At 49.0% G+C, this 19382-nt stretch overlaps 1 protein-coding gene across 1 annotated transcript; it reads right to left on the reverse strand.

The window, feature by feature from the left end:
* Window positions 1–2186: 2186 nt before the first annotated feature.
* On the reverse strand, window positions 2187–9597 carry LOC119117254 (G1/S-specific cyclin-D2-like). The gene is made up of 5 exons (XM_037243450.1): window positions 9208–9597; window positions 8377–8592; window positions 6672–6831; window positions 5371–5519; window positions 2187–4153 (listed from the first exon to the last, which is right to left on the reverse strand). The coding sequence occupies exons 1-5, from the start codon at window positions 9400–9402 to the stop codon at window positions 3995–3997; spliced, it is 879 nt and encodes a 292-aa protein (XP_037099345.1). The 5' UTR covers window positions 9403–9597; the 3' UTR covers window positions 2187–3994.
* Window positions 9598–19382: the final 9785 nt, after the last annotated feature.

The following is a 19382-nucleotide window of genomic DNA, read 5'->3' on the forward strand; positions in this document are numbered from 1 at the left end:
ATGGCGCTGTCCGTGTGATTCCCTCGTTAAGCGCACCTGCGTGAAAAGTTTTAGCTCCTGCAGAACGTGAAAGGTGCTAAAAGTTTTCACGCAGGTGCGCTTCACGAGGGTCACTTGGAAAACATGTTGGAACGCGGCCCCGAGGACTAGAGCTTGTCTCCTGTGACCTTTGGCCATGATATTTCCCTAATAAAGTGGCCACTTTATTATCTTGGAAAATGTGTTGGAATGCGGCCCCAAGGACTAGAGCTTGACTCCTGTGACCTTTGACCATAATATTTCCCTAATAAAGTGGCCTGTTATTAGGTACACTTGAAAATGGCGCTGTACCTAATGGAGTGTCCGTGGGATTCCCTCGTTAAGCGCACCTGCGTGAAAAGTTTTAGCTTCTGCAGAACGTGAAAGGAGCTAAATGTTTTCACGCAGGTGCGCTTAACGAGGGTCACTTGGAAAACATGTTGGAACGCGGCCCCGAGGACTAGAGCTTGTCTCCTGTGACCTTTGACCATGATATTTCCCTAATAAAGTGGCCACTTTATTATCTTGGAAAATGTGTTGGAATGCGGCCCCGAGGACTAGAGCTTGACTCCTGTGACCTTTGACCATAATATTTCCCTAATAAAGTGGCCTGTTATTAGGTACACTTGAAAATGGCGCTGTACCTAATGGAGTGTCCGTGGGATTCCCTCGTTAAGCGCACCTGCGTGAAAAGTTTTAGCTTCTGCAGAACGTGAAAGGAGCTAAATGTTTTCACGCAGGTGCGCTTAACGAGGGTCACTTGGAAAACATGTTGGAACGCGGCCCCGAGGACTAGAGCTTGTCTCCTGTGACCTTTGACCATGATATTTCCCTAATAAAGTGGCCACTTTATTATCTTGGAAAATGTGTTGGAATGCGGCCCCGAGGACTAGAGCTTGACTCCTGTGACCTTTGACCATAATATTTCCCTAATAAAGTGGCCTGTTATTAGGTACACTTGAAAATGGCGCTGTACCTAATGGAGTGTCCGTGGGATTCCCTCGTTAAGCGCACCTGCGTGAAAAGTTTTAGCTTCTGCAGAACGTGAAAGGAGCTAAATGTTTTCACGCAGGTGCGCTTAACGAGGGTCACTTGGAAAACATGTTGGAACGCGGCCCCGAGGACTAGAGCTTGTCTCCTGTGACCTTTGGCCATGATATTTCCCTAATAAAGTGGCCTGTTATTAGGTACACTTGAAAATGGCGCTGTACCTAATGGAGTGTCCGTGTGATTCCCTCGTTAGGCGCACCTGCGTGAAAAGTTTTAGCGCCTGCAGAACGTGAAAGGAGCTAAAAGTTTTCACGCAGGTGCGCTTAACGAGGGTCACTTGGAAAACATGTTGGAACGCGGCCCCGTTCCAGCCAATCAGAGGTGAGGGCGGGTGGGGCACGTTTCACTTTCCGTGAAGCTTTGACCATGATTTTTCCCAAATGAAGTGGCCTGTTATTAGGAACACCTGAAAATGGCGGTGTACCTAAATAGAGTGTCCGAATATGACGTCAAAGCCCATGCTAAAATATTTTGGGTCCCACTGGGATTTGAACACTGGTCACCAAGTTGGGAGTCCAGAGCACTAACCACTACACTATGGATTCCTCGCTTACAATGTAATGAAGCCACGGTACATATATGATTTTATGGAGCAGCTCAAGCAAGTATAGATCAGTGGTGCCCAACCTTGTTTGCATATGCGTACACTTGTGTGTACGAAGCGAGCCTCCAGCTGTAAAACGACATTGAAATACGTGTTCGACCCTGGTATCGAACCGGGTTCATTCAATACGGAACCAACTGATGCTAACATCTGAAGTCTCGGTCATTCTGCAACTATCTGGCCTTTCTTTCCATTACTTTTAGCTTGTACTATTTTTCTATCCCTCTGAACTTTTTTGTTTTTTGAGTCTTCACCTTTCCTGTTGGATGAAAGATAATATCATTTACAAGTGCAACTATTCTAAAGATTGCATTGCAATACTAATACATGTGAAGAAGTAATTGACAATAAAGCAGACTTTGACTAATGTATAAATTGTGCTGACCCCTGGTGGCCAAAAGGGGACGCTGCATTACAGTAAGCAGTGCTACATCCATTTCACTTACATTACTTTCATGATTAACACACAATGCACATTACACATTCAACAAAAACAAGATTGCTTAGCCATGTGCACTTTTTGGGCCAATTTATTGAGAAACTGTTGAGGTACACAGTCTGTGTGTGTGGGTGTGGGGGGGGGGGGGACAAGGGGAAGGATCACAACAAACATTCAAGGGGAGTATGTCAAAAATAAACATTTCCAAAATACACACTTTGGTCTTGAGGAGATACATTCACTGTTAACAAAACATATCTTTGCTTTGCTAACAACAATTTTGAATCTAGCTCCTCACTCTTTTGTGATACAGTACAGGGCATGTTTGGAGTAGCACCACACACATGAAATGTTGCTTCTTTTTTCTTTTTCTTTAGCCAGTTAAAGCACAGTGGACTCTGATTTGAAAGGGGGGGGGGGGTGACATGAGGTAACGCTCGATCTGTCCAAATTAACCTGAGGTACACAAACACAGTACAAGGAAGCAGCAAGAGTACAACCGATGACACACACAAAATATTTCATAAACACGAGTACTTCCAGTCCCGCATCAAACTCTGACCATCCCTCCGGTACGCTCACAAAAATGATAACTATGAAAAAAGCTAGAGACTTAAAAGGTATACACAATAATAAAATCATATCATAGCAGCAAACAGGTGAATCACAATTTAAGACGAGAGAAGGACACAAAAAATAGAAGCTTTTGGTAGCAGCAAAGGAAAATGACATCCGTCAACTTGTGTTTTCTTTTCGGAATTAGCTCGTTCAACCCGTTCTCACGCAAACATTTCATTTTGCGGAAATGGGGACACAAAATGAATGAGTCTCTTGGGAAGACCACCTTGGTTCTTACTTGGATGTACACGCTTAACTTTCACACTGTGAAACCCCAAAACACGCACGTACGCGCACAAACGGCAAACTTGCAAGAGTCCAATACAAAAACTTTATTCAGCTTCAGGATAACTGGAAAAGGAAGCTTTGGCTATGACGATTCAAGTACGATTAAATACAACACGCGCGGGAAAACAACAGTCTACACAACATCTTTTGTTGGTCAATGTCAATTTAATCACCAGCTTTCATCACCCCGTGTGGGAATCCAGCCCAAAAAACAAAAACCCTAAATAAGTTATAAAGGGGAGGGGGGGGGTGTAAAAAAAAAGACCCTATGAACCAAAACGATTGCTCCGTCCGTGACCAGGTGTCTTCTTTTTCACAAAGTGCATCAACAATGTTTTTCTGTCACGCCCTCCCAAACTTATCGCTCACTCGAACAGCATCTCGGAACCTCCTGAGCCCCCGCCGGCCAGCCTGAGAGAACTTAGCTTATATTCCCGCTAACTTGGCAACACCTGCGTCTGTCCTGCTCGCTCGCTCGCAACCTCCGCCAAACCCCCCACTCGTCATCGCCTTTCGCCATCCTCGCCACTTCCCGTACGAGCGGGCCCAGCCCACTCCTCCCTTCCGCTTGTACCCACCCCCCCTGGCAGCACGACAGGTGTCAGCCAACACGGCTAGCGGCTAATGCCAACAACTAGCATAACACCCACCCTCGGTTAAACTGAATAACTGCAAAGATGCTAAAAGAGTAACTAAATATTCGCTAAATGTACAAAAGAATATATTTATTAAGCTATTTCTCTTCAAGTATGAAAATATATTCAGGCTTCCGTTCAGGTGAGGGGGGGGGGGGGGGGTGGCGTAAACCTAAGGCACTATCAAGTTTCAACAACCTTAAATACCTTATTTGATTAACTGCGGCACGTACAAAAACCGTTCCAAGGGCTAACGAACCAAAAAGGAGGATAAAACCGGGACTTTCTTAACTGCCAGACATTGTCGGATTGTCGGATTGTCGCCGTTTGTGGAAGGGCGCTTCATAAGTTGACATCACGCACGTCAGTTGGGGTGCTGGACTGGTCCTGCTGCTGCTCTCGGGATTTGCTGCTGGCGTTTGCGCTGCCCGCGCGGTTTTCTTGCTGCAGGCTGGCGGCCAGGACGCGCTCGATCTGCTCCTGGCAGGCGCGCAAACAATCCTGGAAACAAGGACAGCCTCACATCAACTTCACACAAACATTTCGCATCAAGGCTAACAATCAGGGAGTGTTCATATGATTGCATGACACTGCCCCCTGGTGGCCAAAGTGCACACCAACATGAGGGGCGCAATCAAAACCACCACAATGCGCCACTGTTGGAATTCTTGCCATTTTATCTTTATTTAAAAAAACAACAACATCTCGGCAGGTCTTCGCATAGACGTGGGAGGTCGGTCGGTCGGTCGGCGGCTCGCTGCCGAGCGGCTGGCAAACAAAAGGGGAAAGCGGGGGCCGGCATTCCTTTGAAATGTTGTCTAATTGGAACCCGATGGGCCGCCGTTGTGGCGGCGGGGGTCGTCGTGGCAACGCGCACCGCAAACGCCGGAGGGGGGCGGCCAATGACGGCGGCCCACAACCGCAACGGGGGAGAGCGCGTGGACTTTTTTGGGGTTGCTTTTTCATCTAGGGGAGTGGGGGCAGAGCAGCAGCGGCAGCACGTGCTGGGTGGCGAGAAGGCTAGCTAGCACGCCGCCATCTTGTCACAAAGATCACGGGAGAAGCACAAACGCCACTGAGGACTTGCGAGCACCTTTTTCACCGACAATAGGGTTGCTCCGCTTCGACACTTCATGTCAATTAACTTGACAAGATTTTAGACGCGCAAAAGCTTTGATGCTACGCTAGTCATTTTTGACACAACGGCGTACATTTGATCGGGACATAACTTAGGACCAGCGAAGCCCACCATAACGTGCACAAGCATATACACTCCAACTCAGCAGAACAGTTCAACAACACTTTTGCTTTTTCCTCCTCTTATGCTGTTACGACAAAAACATACCAGGTAAACAACTACATCATAAAATACAAATAGCATTTCTTGCCCTATATACAACATTTAATCTCTCAATTACTGCAGTGTTTGTTGCCTTCTCTATTGAGCAAGTGGCTCATTTAAATATGTTGCAACTCGGAAAGGGCGGAGCGCAAACAGCAGTTACGCTCGGCCACAGATGAGCTCAGATGTGTTGCCACCATCAGCACCAACATGGACCTTGGCCTCCACATGCTCCTAATTAATCATGTAACCTCATCTACACAAACTTTACTATACCACTGCTTTGTATACTTAATTATTACATTAGTAAACAGACGTTTGCTGTATTAAAATGAAATGCTGCTGTTTATTTAAGAATGCTCTTTATGGCACTCACCACTTCTGTGCTGGTGATCTTGGCCAGCAGTTCGGTCAGGTTGTCTCTCGTTAGCCTCTTGTCCTTGTGGTCCAGATGTAGGCCGCAGACGGCGGCCCCCATGCTGCCGCTGGCGATCATGGAGGGGGGGTTCATCGCCAGACCGTCATCTGACGACAACAAAGAGATAAGCGTGTAAGAACGGCGGCGTCTGGTTAACACATGTGCAAGCTCCTCCGCTCCATTTTTCCCAGGCTCTGAATTTCTTTTTGCACTCCCCCCCAACCCAACAGAGGAAAAAGTAATTGGAAAAGCAGAGCAGGAATCCTCCTACTCGTCTTCACCGACGACTCCCCGCAGTCCCCGTCTGGACTGCCCCAGCGCGCTGGTTAAATGATGGGAAATGTGCCGCCAGCATTATTCGAATCACTACAAAAAAGGTGACGAGCCAAGAAGAGGCAGACATTACAAAAAGCCAACAAGAAAATGATCCGGCCAATTGCACACACACATTCGCCAACGCCTATGTCACTTCACTCACCAGCCAGTCACACATGCTACGCTACAACCACACTAACATTAGCATCTACATTTATTTCATTTTGGCATTACATACTTGAGTGCTACTACATTTCTGACATCAAAGTCTGCAAAGCCACACAGACTGCAGGAGAGAACAATATGGCTGGACATTGAATAAGTGACAGCTAAGCAAATGTGACAACAATGCAGGTAACACCAACTAATATGATCACTGGCATTCTAAAAATGGCACGGCAGAAGATCCATAACTTCTCAGCATGTAGCTGGAATGCGGCAAAAGCCAGGGCAATGCAACAAAGTGTGGGAAGAAGCCAAGGGCCACAAGTACCAGTGCTGAGAAAGAGCTTATTGTGCTTTTACTGCACTCCAGTAACCTCCTCTCCTCCGTTTCCTGCCATTGAATGAGCGGCGGGCACATGAACCAAGCTCCTCGTTTAACGCCGTCCAGGATATGAAAATATTTAAGCCGAATTGTCAGGCAGAGAGGAGACCAGGCCTACAGGGGGAGAGGAAGGAAGATCACAGGATTGTCGCCCTGACTTTTTCAACCTGGAGGCTTCCCTGTCTGCACACAACGCCGATAAAGAGGAAGAGGACGCTGTGATTGATTGGCGACAGCCATTTCCAGGCCTGCGGTGCGGCACGCAACTCATCCATGTGGGATAAGACGGCTGGAAAATGGGTCACATGCGTCAGCGATGACTCATGACTGGAGAATGCTGGCCGGGCCGGGCGTGTGCGCGTGGGAATCGGGGGGGGGAGCACAGGGGGGCGTTTACCTGTAGCGCACAAGGCGATGAAGGTCTGCGTGTGCTTGCGGATCATGGGCACTTTGTCTTCGGGGAGGGGAAGCCGACGCATGATGAGCTCCAGAAAGTCGTTGGGGATGACGGCCGCCATGTTCCACCTCAACTTGCCCAGCACCACAACCTCCCAGTCCTAATAACAACAAAGAAATTCAGCTCAGGAGGGTCACATCAAATACAAATGATCATACATCCAACTCATTCCATGACATACCTTCGGTCGGAAATGTCGGCACTACCTCCATCGCCTGGCACGCTTTTATCTTATCACCTTGCGTGCCAGGTCACATTCCTCACATCCTTTGTGTGCACAACGGCAGCGGTGGGTGACGCTAGCATTAGCAAACCAAAGAGCGCTTTCCATCCCGTCACAAGCAGAGACATGCCGCAAGGTTTGGACCATTCTCGCACGCTTCTAACTCTTAACTGCTCAGACTGACATCTAAATTGTAACATGTTTTCTCCTTTTCACTGTGGAAATCAGATTCTCAACATCTGTGCAATGCACACTATCGCCACCCATTGAACTGGAGTGGAACTGCAATTTGGCATTAGCCAAGTATCGTACAACGGCTCAATTGTTTGTTGTCCGCTAACCATTTAGCAACATTTGGAAGCAGAAAGTATTTCAGCAGAGGCTCTTGGGTATTTCATGTTTTTGATTTAGTCAATTATACATTCTTTTTATTCGGCCATAGTCACGCGTAATTGAACAATATGCTTTGCCACCATTTTGTGGCATCTCTAGGCTATTTAATGCCTCTGTAGGCGGGTGCTGATTTCTGCTATTTGCGACAGGTCTTTACAATCATTCTTTGCATTGACATATTTTCACGGCCAACATGGACATATGTATGCATTTAACATGGCTTCGCCTATGACAAAATTGAGCAGGAATCCAACTCGGCCCCAAAAAATTACAACACTCCCAAAGCACATTAGCGTCAAACATTGAAAGTCATTCAACTTTGAATACGATCCATACTTTGTTACATCTCCTATAAATGCTTAGAAGTCAGCAGATAAGCCAGGGTGGAAACTTCCTGTTATCACGGGCTAATATTTACATTGGTGTGCTTTGATGTTAGCGGAACCTGTTGGCCCGCGTGCAAAAAAGCTTCTCCGCCGGACGACTTCAATAGGCGCTCTATCAAAACGCCTTCAAGTTATGTTTGGACCCGTAACAACTGGAGCAGCTGGTACGAGCAAATGATTGACAGCGGCCGCACACATGCTAGCGTTTAACACCGTTTATCCCCCGTGGAGGCCGTTTTGAGCCCATGCGCTCACTTCCTGGACAGATGTCCCACCCTCCCCTGGCCGCTCTTCCAGCTGAAGCCGCCGCCGCCGCCGCTTTCCTCTGCCCATCCTGTGAGGATATCCAGGAATACGCTGCAGCATCACAACAACATGTCTAACAGCAACCCCAATGTTCAAACGCAGCAGCCCCATTATTTAAGCTAATCAACTTTCAGAACTACTCACGCATGAGTGACATCTCATGCTAATTTTATTTCCTCTGGCGCAACTTAAAAATGTCTGGGAGCTTCAGTGTGAACACTAGATGGCATCGCACTGCACGACAGGCTCGGGAGAATTGGAAACTTCCTGTGAAACCATTAGCACTACAATGTGAGGCCCTCACGCACGCGTGTGTGGGGGGGGAACTTTGTCTTACCAGCAGCTCCGGTGGCGAGATGGAGTTGTCGGTGTACATGCACAGCTTCTCGGCGGACATGGGCCTGCTATCCTTCAGTTTGGACGCCAGGAACATGCACACGGCCGCCAGCAGCTGCAGATAGTTCTTCCTGGTGGGCATCACAGCAAGGAATCTGTCCAAGTAATTGATGGCCAGCGGAAAGATGTCCTCTTCACTATTTTCAGCTTCACACACCTGGAGAGGACAGGGGAGGTGGGGCAAAACAAGAAAGCGCATTTTAGCAAGGACATCATGTTATTGCAAGTAGCCAATAAGTTGCAGAAATGCAAAATTTGGGCAAATAGCATTACTTTGAGTGCTAAACAATTACAGGGGGAAAAAAGCAGAGCAAAATGTTAGCAATACTTTGCTCGCGCGACAAAAACTTGCACTTCGCCATGCTGTCTGCCAGCCTTGTGCCCGAGGACTTTTGAAAAATTAATAATAATTCGTGCGCTGGGTAAAAGCGCTTCTTTTTCGGCTGTAAATTAACACCAACTTGTCGTGTATCGTTCTGCCGAACTATTCGACGCAATGATGCCATTTGAACCTAACTAGCACAAGTAAATATCAAGCTAGGCCACAGTCTTTACGAAGCTGAATTGTCTTCGTGGTGGAATTTCCGACGCTCCCACGCCTTTTGGTGACTCATCTCCACTCAATTGTCACACAAGTCCGGTCGAAAAACATCCAACTCGAGCTTGTAAATGCGTGGCATCGTGCAATTATAACCAAAAATGAGCTCATTTGCAAGCGCTAGCATAGTCGGAAAAAAAAAATAAAAATACAAAAAAACAACGAGCTACCAACCTCGAGCATCCAACCCGCGACGACTCTCCTCATGTACGGCTTAATATCCTTCTGGACCCGCTGGAAATAGGAGCACTGCGGCAAGAAGCGATCCTCCACGGTCAGCAGGCTTTGCAAAACCCGATCGTCGTGGAGGATGTTGAGGTCCATCGGGGCTTTCACCTCCACGTACGACTCCAAGCAGTAAAGCTCCATAACTTGGCTTCTTCGTACTTGCTGACTCAAATATGAAGCTGCTTAAAGTGTCACAGTTTGCTGGACAACGGGCAGGAGGAGGCGACGCGCCCCTGGTCGAAGCATGAGGCTGAGCTTGCAACTTTAGTTTCAGTCTTGCTCGCCCGGCTCGCCTCGTCGTCTCCTGCTTCTTCTCCTTCTGCTGACAGAGTGCTCGGCTGTCAAGATGGCGTCAATGGAGATGCGGAACATCCGGTCAATGCCTTCAACGTAGAAGCGTGATAACTTTCAATACAGATATACATTAAAAGCACCCACAAAGAAAAAGTCGCAATTAAATGATTAAAAAAAAAAAAGAAGTCAATCCTCACGTCTGAAATAATGATAGAATGAAACACATTGACATCTTTTAAAGCAGAAATGAGCTAACTGGCTAGCCTTTGCATGACACAAAAATAAAGGCACTTAAACACATCACACTAAGGAGTCTCTTTTTTTACAGGAAACAAAATCATTACTTTCTACATATTAATATTCAAAGAAGAAACAAACAAACTGGGTACAGCTGACGCAGACTGTGGTCACAATAAATTCCTTTGTCATTCACACATTCTACTGCACTTAATGGAGGGTTAAAAACTAGAAGTTCTTGCACATTATTGTGTCAATTATTACTACTGCGTTTACCAAAGGTACAAAACATTCAACAAGATCAATGGTCCACAATAATAAAAAAATACTGTATCATCAAAATGAAGGCCATTGAAAGAAAAAAGACCAAACAGCTATGAGGCTGTCTAGTTGCTGGTGTGTTATGGTGGCAATAAATTCCTTTGTCATTCACTGGCCACAAATACTCTACTGCACTTGGTGGAGGTGTTCAAAAATAATTCTAAAGAAAAGTGGGGACGCGCCATATGTCTGAGTCAATCATTCACCGGTGAACACAAGGAATGAGTTAGCCCATGTGCTAAATTATAGTCAATACACTTTTTTTTTTTATTACCATGACATCATACAAAATAGGTCCAAATCCATGTGACACGTCCCTATCACGGGTTTGCACTTTTTTTCCCCCCTTCATTCCACAACATCTTTCATGCTCAACTGTGTAAACGAATGAAAAATGCCAAAAATGTGCAGTTGAATACGTCATCCCTGCAACAAAATGACACAAAAACTGGTTAAATTACATCCGGATGGGAAGTCATGTGCTCCTTTAATTGCCACGCCAGCCACATGTGTCTCTCTTATCATTAAAAAACATTCCTGAGCTGCTTCCGATCATGTGGGAAAACTTTTGAATGACAGCTGAACTTCTTTTCACAACCCCACCTCCCCCCACCGCCACCTCACCGCCTCGCTTGCTTCCCCTCCCCCCCGCAACCAAAGAAGTGAATGAGACATGCCGTTTCATTGAGAAAGAAAAAAAAAAAAAACACACACTGTGGGAGCTATTATGAGAGGCTAGCCTGGGAAGGGAATGTCAAGGTTAGCCAGATTAGCTCAACTTCAAAGAAAACATGGCCTGTTTTTCCTCATCTGATTTTTTTTTTAAGGGCACCCCAACCAAATATATACATCCCAAACGCAGACACTTGGGGGGGACAAAAGAAGCGGTGCTGAGACTTTGAGCTGCTTTGTGCACGTGTGGTACAATAACGCATGCACGCGCAGAGGTAACCGAGAGCGCTGGGAAAGCGTGGAGGAGCGTGAAATCACCTTGATCCAAAGATTCCCGCCGCATACCAGCCCAGTCGACCTACGAGAGGCCCGCACATGGGCAGACGAGAAACAAAAGTCGGGCGGAAAAATGTCTTTGAAGAGCAGGAGCGGAACTCGCAACAAGTGAAATGTGAAGAAAGTTACCGACAGCAGCTCACATTTCTCTGTATCTATGTTCGGGCCCAAAATGGCCGACGCCTTACCAGAACGACTTAGCTAGCATCCCTCAAAACATAAATACCATCCCGCCCCTGCTACGGCTGCGTCGCTAACCCCCTAGGGTGTAAAATTGTGAGGCGGACGAGTGTTAGGCCAAAGTGGAACTTCCCCTCAGCAAGCTTCTGGAAGTGGGCCCATCAGATGAAAGGAAAGACGGAAGCGCCAAAAAAGGACGCACGGGCCGACGGTTTCGTGCGCCAAGTTGCTTGATTACAGCTTAGGAAAGGGACAGTAGCGCCCAAGATGCTATGGTTGGAATGCCGCGGCCGGGACTCCCGCCGAGCAATGGCCGACATGGGGAGGAAATGTGCGCACGCGAGTGTCACATGCTGGCCTGCTCCCCAAACGTGAATGGCAGTTGATAAAAATGTCTCCGGGTACAGTCACATGGCCGGCAGGCTATTCCGAGCGTGGAAAAGTGGAAAGAAGGTGCTTTCCCGCAATGGGCCATTAAAGTGCCACTGGCTATCATTTCCTCCATCGAGACGTCATTAATGCATCACGTAGGCAGCCGCCATGGAACACTAACAGATGGGGGGGGGGGGGGCGTTTCCTCACACTGTGCCTTTGGAATGTTTTGGCTATTCCCAAAGTCATCATTCAAAGTCAAATGGCAACATTTGGAAGCCAGACAATGCGGGGACAGATAGCAACATCCGGCCGGCCCTGCCTTCTCGCCAGCTCGTCTGGCGCTTTGGAACACAAGAGGGGTTCTCTTCTCGGCGCCGGGGACCTCGGGTCACGCCCCCCCCTCCCCACTACCTCAACCATGAAGTGTGTATACAAGCGTGACATCGAGCAGCTTGCCTGGCTCACTCCTAGACGCTCCACAGAACATTGGGCCATTCTCCACGGCGCCCTTCAGAACCAATACTTCCATTGAGTTCAAAGGTCAGGGCCCGAGAGATGAAAACTACAGATGTCAAGCATGAAAACGTTCTGGAAACATACAAGGTCCAAAACCAAAAGGCCACTGAAGAGCACGCTTTTTTTTTCTTTGTGGATGAAGTCATCAAGCGACATATGCGTGTGACATCACTTCCTCGCTTTTTAACAGTTGAAGCGACTCCTTGTTCGCCCCAACCATCGGATTAGACGCGCTCCAAACGGGGCACAAAGCCACGTCGAGCGTGTCGGCCACAGAGCTCGGCGGCTTTTAGCTCGGCGTCTGGATGTGCGTTATGTAACTCCGACTGAAGGGGGGGGGCACATGTGGCGCAGTGGACGGAGCCAAAAGCCGGCGGCCGCCTGTCGCAAGTGAACAAGTGTGTATGTGGTCACAGATTAGGGAAGGGGGGGGGGGGAAATTCTGGCAGAGGGGCTCGGATGGCAGCTGTTGACAACTGGAAGCAGATGATTGGCTAAGGCCAATGAGAGCCTGCCTGTGTCACGACAGGCCATCAGGGAGACAAGAGCATTGCAGCTGGACACTTGGAAGAAAAAAAACATATTTTACAGTTTGCAAGGCAGAACTTCCAAGTTGAACAGTAAAAAGTGCTCACAGGGTTAACTGACGGACTTCCCGAGCCGTAAAGAGTCACGGGGACCAGACAGGGTACCCCCGAAAAACACTTTTTCCCCCCCTCTCTAAAGGGCTTCATTGTTCCGCAAATAGCTCGGCTTTCTTCGTGCCTTGGCTTCCCGTTGCGCACACGGCAACGTTTCCACTCCTGCACGCTTACATTTCCCTCCTGAGAGAAAAGGCGGAGGAAATGGGGAGGGAGGGTGGAACGGAATGGGGGGGGGGGGGGGGGGCTCGCAATTTGGAGGCTTTCAAAGCGATATGCTGCTTCCAAACGTGCAGCAAAGGGGAGGGATTGTGTCTGGGAGCTGCTCGGTGTTTTCCTGTGCGCCATGCGTGCTAGCCTCCAGTGGCGGCATAAAGGGGCCCTCTGTCAGGGCCCCAGTCAGATCCGGACCCAATTTGCCTCATTGCCTGATTACATTCAGCAGTGAGAAGACCTTCAAAGACACAAGCGTGCTCTGAGGAGTCGTGCCTGGCTAAACAGGTGACCCCAAGAGGCGAGGTCATGGAAGGTACTCTAGCAGCATAACGAGCCTGGAAATGCCGGGATAACAGCTTAGCCACATCGTGCTAACAGTCGGGGGGGGGGGGGGGGGGGGGGGCATGAATGACGTGCAAACACAGATTTCAGGAACCAAAGAATTGGATGAACTCAAAATTTCAAGGCAACAAAGTCACTTATTGAACTTTTTTTGCAGACAGCCATTCAGATATTAAAATTAACCTAGCAAAGATTGCGCAATACAGATCTGACCACACAATGTTATCCGGCAGCAGTTATGACATTAGCGGTTAGCATTAGCCTGGCTCCATTTGTCACAGGTCCAACGGTTTCAGGCTACTGTTATTCTTTTACCATCGCGTATCAAATTTCTCTCCATTTATTTGTTATGGTCGTTTGTTTTGGGTGGCGCGTCGGGCCGCTTGGATCCCACAGTAACAAATCCAGTTGAACAGGCACAATGACACAAAAGCAGCGCAAAAACACACAGGCGTCAATTAAATAACCAGCTTGACGGACCAGATAAGGTTTGGTCTCGAGGTAGATCGTGACAGGACACGACTGTTCCCACAAGCCGATTCCCACGTCGCATTCAAGGGTATTGGGAAGACACTTGTCAATGTGGAGAAAAAATAAAGAGGCGGGGCCTAAGATGGAGGACGGCGCTGTGAGAAAGAGGTCACAGCGCCCGAGTGTCGTGGAGCCACCACGGGCCGCTCGGTCGCAGGCCGGCGCTTCCCAGGACCGAGACCACGTCCCCAGGGGGGAAGGCCGAGGAAAGTTCCGGCGGGGCTTCTTTGCGACCTCAGCATATAAGGACAAAACGTCACAAGCCCAAGTAGCTCGTTTTCAATCACACGGCTTTGTCGGCAAATTTTGACTTGGTCTCTGGGCCTTACATAATGGCCGCCAACAGGAAGTTGTTAGGACCCATGTTATGGTTGGACGTGCGGGCCAGAGCTCGGAGCCCTCGGTCAGGATTCCCACCGTCAGCGAGGAAATGAAAGCGCAGGGAGGCTTTCTTTTTATGGTTAGCCCATCAAGACATAAATAATCCCGCTCAACGGCGGAAAGGGAAAAAAAAGCCATGACGGCGCAAAAAGAAAATGCAGAAGAAACGCGTACAAAAACACTGGCGACAAAAGAGACGTGAAAAAAAGCCGCATCAGATTCAAGTGTGTTGACCTGGAAAAAAAAAAAAAAAGCTAACATTGTTGAGGAATGTGTGAAATGTGAAGCGTGGGAGGAAAGCTTCCACACATGTGGCTGTTAGCTAGAGCTGCCGAGGCTCTCAAGGTGCGGCCGCTCTCACTCTACCTACCCCGATTGGGAGGGGGGCATTTCACAGACTATTGCTTGCTAGCAACAATGCTAAGCTAAAGTCACACTGAAGCTCGGTACTATCGCGCAACCAAGCGGAAACATCTTACATTTTCGTGAAGCTGAACGGCTACGGGTCCAATCGGAAATCAGATTTGTAAAGAATCGGGAAAAACACAACCAATGCAAAGGGCAAGTTTCGCTCGTGTTTACTTGACGTATTGGAAAGTCTTTATGTCACAAGGCATCATGAAGCTCTCCAACGTTTCAACTGACAGCTGATATTGCGCCGCGTGTCCGGGTGGTGCTAATCGCGGCAAAGATTTCCAAAGCGTTGTCAAATGTGCCTTTCTCTCACGGCTGATAAGACAAATATGTGACAGCCAGGGAAACGCACACAAGAGTGAGAAAGTGATAAAATTCCCTTACGCTTCAATCATTTCCTCCCCGCGGAGCGCTAGCTAACCCTAACCCGCCGCCACAGTTCTAGCAAAACATCACGTTGACATTTTCTTACGGGACATGGATTGCTACTTTTCAAACGCAAGTCTGGGACGACGGAAAAATGGCCATAAAGCAAGTATGTGGCCGGCGCGACTCGACGGCCAGGTTGGATTCTTGAGTGACATGCCTGGCGCCTACCCGCTGACAGACGTGGGAACCCGGCAACATCCCAGCTGAAATTGCGCAACGTGTCGACTTTTACTGAGAGCGCCACTTCTCCAAAAGCTAAAGTTTGCCTTTGTGCTGACTCGGGCCCTTTTTTAGAGTGTCCACAGAGACGAGACGCTGAGTTGCATGTGGCCCGCACGACCCCGCCCACCCCAAACAGAGCGACTTAACGACGGCTAGCGACACCCGTTTGAGCGGCAGCCCCGACGGGCACGCGCCAACACGTCCGGCGCTGCGCCTGTTGGGAACCAGAATTTGTTCTCACAACCCCGGCAGGCATTATCAAACGATCTGTCGTTGCGCATGGCGGCAAATACGCCGGCGTGATGGAGCCGCGAAAACGTGGCGGGTTGGACTTTTGGCGACAAAGTGCAGCGCAGCATCAAGCCACGTAACTTCTTTCCAAAGCATTTCAATATTACAAATAATGGCCAAACGGAACATTGCGTGGGCCGAGAGGACTTGAGCCTTTTTTTTTTTTTTAAATCACGGCAGAGAAAGGAGGCAGTGACGCGACGTTCGACAGCGACGAATTGTCGTACACATCAAACCCGTTCGCCCGGGGCACACTTGATATGGCGTTTCATTTGAGTTGAGGCTCTTCATTCATCTCGGACATTTACAGTCGACCGCCCACCGGCCCCCCCGCTCGCCCCTGCGCCGAGGCCCCCGCCAGCCGCGCTGGAAAAACCCCGTGCATCTGACTCGCATGGCCTGGCTCCACTTGTGTGTTCTGCTTGGCCCGCGCCGCTCACTCTGGAGGAGGAGAGCTGGCCAATTATCCGCCGCCGCGAGACCAGTATGATGTCATCCCCCTGCTCCGCCATAACAGGCTGCAGATGAGGAGGCCTAACGAGAAGCAGGGCCGCGTCAAAGACATTGCGTTGCGCGGCCCTCAACTTGCGACAAAAGGGTCAATGCAGAGCCATGACGTCGTCGCACAAACAAAGACGTGAAAACTGACTAACAATTAAGTTTCCCGAATTAAGTGGTACAAGAGGCAAGACTGAAAATGATTACAGTGTGTTCTAAAAGTCTCGCCGCACGTTTCACATTGTATCGGTGCGTGGGTATCGGAGCGTCGCTATTGGCAACGGCGCTACAATCTGACCTATTAGCTTAGCTTTTAGCGTGGCTTTTTTTCAACGTTTGTAGCGTTGAACGCGAGGCAACCGGCGAGACAGCAGGGAGTTCAACTGGGGCTGCGTTGCCTATACGTGCCTTGAGCAAAAATACCTGCGACACTCCCCGGAGAGGCCGGTGGAGGTACATTTGTTCTCACACGCTCGGGCGCCAGGCCGCCCGCTTCCTCCGGAGCGGGAATACGGACGCCACATCAGAGAGGGCGCGAAGCGAGCCTGCGGGCCGCCGTTGATCTCCTCCCGTGGCCGCCAGCGCTTCCCACAAAACCGAGCGCCGCATATAGACGGCGGACACGACGCGTAGGCTCGGCGACGGGCCGCAGTGTAAACAAAAGGCGCCTTTCACGCCGACGGCACGCCTGCCGCTTTGTGACTTCTTTTTTTAAATTCCGGAGTCAAAAGAGGCCAAAGTGCGAGGCGGTCCTGCCTTCATTTATCAGCCGGGACAGATGAAGGCTTTTATTTTTTTCCACATCAATTGAATCAGCAAGGTGGCATCGCAGCAAGGCGGCTAAATGTGACAGGAAAGGACATCACATCTGGGGGAAGCCCCTCTTTTCTGCTCCAGCAAGGTCCGTAAACGCGTGCTAACTTTGGCTATATGGCAAACTGCAGACGCCATGTAATGAAAGACCTGCCATGTTTTATTTTTAGCCCAAAAACAACACTTGCATTCAACGTGCTGTTCAAAATGTAGATTCAATGTTGACATGGAAAATAGTCACAACGTCAAGAGCTTTTTCTTCATCGGATACGCCACATACAATACGTCGATTAGACATGAAATGTGGCTATACGGTAGAAGTTGATTTAGGGCGGAAAATTTGGCTCCATGACATCAGCCCGCAAACGCGCAAATAAAGTGCACGGAGCATGACAAGCATGTGCAAACAGCACGGCTCCATCAAAGCGCGTTATCGGCCTCCCCTTCACTCCAAAGAAGACCTCCCCCTCCGTCTTGTCAGCGCATCTCCCACAGAACATTCCACCCGCTGTCCCACCTCGGCCCGACGCCGGACTTTCCCACAGAACCCTAAACCCGATGAATGAGAGCGGGTCATTGTTCCGTCGCCATCGCAGCAACTTCCTCATGGAGGAATGCTTGAGGAATGCCGGCGCCGGCTACCTGGCATTAGAGGAGCTTTGTGAAGGGGGTCAAAGAGCTCCCACGATGGACCTCAACAAAAATCCCATTTGATTTTTGCCACTCGGCAGAACAATAAGCGTGCGGCGGCGGCGGCGGTTAGCGCTTGTGCGGTCCCAAATGCCGAAGAGCAATTTGGCCCGGAGGTGTAATTGCACTCATTCCTCCTTACGGGAGATTTTAATTGAAGGTGCGCCAGGCGAGGATTTATTAGGCTACGTTCCGATCGTGTCCGGATGAGTCTTCCTTGCGACAAGTCGCAACCGGACCACGTGTTTTGTTTACAACGACGTTGGGATTTTTGTTTGGCCGCCGTGGGAACCAAACGGCGAGGGCAGGTGGTGCAAAGGTTTGAAGATGGCTGTTAGGACAGGAAGCAATTTGACAGTAACCCGAGCGGCCCGGCTTCAAATACTTGCCGACGCGATAAGGAGCGCAGATAAGGCGGTGACTGAAGGGGAACGACGGGCGGGGCACCGCGAATGACAAGGGGGCGCTCACTCCGTTTCACACCGCAAAATTGTCTACTCAGCTTTTTTTTTTTTCCCCCCCCTCCACCCTGAACACATTGAACGCACATCATGGAATCGCAGCGAGAGCCACCCAAAAGTCACGTCAAGCTCCAAACCAAACCGCCGCCCCACATGGCTGGATTTTTTTTTTTTTTCTCCTCCCTCCCTCACAACAAAAGTCAGCACATGTTTTATTTACAACACCCTTCCAAGAATCGCAACCCAGGGAAAAATGTTAGCTAGAATTCCAACCGTTCCCGATAAGAAGCAGACTCTGATTTATGCCGTTGAGTCAGGGATTCCCAAGTATTGACATTCAGGGCTGGATAATAATGTCTAGAAAAGTTTCTTGGACTTACCCCAATGAAAGTTTTTGGCCTTTTGTCTTTGAGCACACGTGCCAGCACAGGGGGTGCGGCGGTGCCCTAAAGGGACATCAAGAGCCGTATTTAGTGCTTACTCAGTGACTACACACAGCATTAAGTGAAAGTGATATGGTTTAATGACCGCCTTATCGACATCAAAAGGAGAGCATAAAAGTGCCCGACTTTTATTTTTGACATCACCGCGGTTACCAGAAAGGTGTGGCGGAAAAGTGAAACGTTCTAGACTTCTAATCTTATTCTTTAACCTGAACGGTCATACACACCATAAGCTCAACAAATGACATTTGTCCATTTCCGGCGGCCATTTTGCCACTCGTTCTATTTAATCAACAATTAAGTGGCAATTTTCAAAATGGCCGCCGTTTGCGTCTGCCTAGTACACGGCTGCTTTCAAGTCAAATCCGCAAAGCTGATGGAGGTGACATCAGCTCTATGGTTGGAATAAATCAAAAAGCCACACCAACAATCTGGTGGCCGTGCTTGAGGCGGATTTTTCCCATGCTGTTACAACATTAAGCGGCATTATTGATGACGCTAGTGAAATGTCTGGAATGCGGCGCGAGTGGGGAGATGGAGGGATCTCTTCGAAAGCCAACACTCCACAAAAAAACGATTTTCTCCAGCGCACGCTCACCTAGCAACGAGCTAAACACGCATCAACATTGGCGACGTGACGGCGACGCGTCGCCGCAGGGGCTGGCGGAGCGCGCCGGCGGCCATTGGGATTCATTTACACGCGTGTGGTTCACTCCAATTACAATAACCATGCCATTAGCCTCCAACTGCAAAATAACACCATTTCGCTACAAATACTACACATTGCGATCCAATTACGATCTTTTTTTTTTTTTTCC

Source organism: Syngnathus acus, chromosome 23 (genome assembly GCF_901709675.1).
Source record: "Syngnathus acus chromosome 23, fSynAcu1.2, whole genome shotgun sequence".
NCBI lineage: Eukaryota > Metazoa > Chordata > Actinopteri > Syngnathiformes > Syngnathidae > Syngnathus > Syngnathus acus.

What these genes read in the sequence shown, in the direction of transcription:
- LOC119117254 (XM_037243450.1), bottom strand. Translation starts at nt 9,402, where the DNA reads ATGGAGCTTTACTGCTTGGAGTCGTACGTGGAGGTGAAAGCCCCGATG. An exon ending in CATCGCCTTGTGCGCTACAG is followed by an intron (nt 5,520 to 6,671) that starts GTAAACGCCCCC and finishes TGTTGTCGTCAG; the next exon opens with ATGACGGTCTGGCGATGAAC. An exon ending in AGATCACCAGCACAGAAGTG is followed by an intron (nt 4,154 to 5,370) that starts GTGAGTGCCATA and finishes CCTTGTTTCCAG; the next exon opens with GATTGTTTGCGCGCCTGCCA.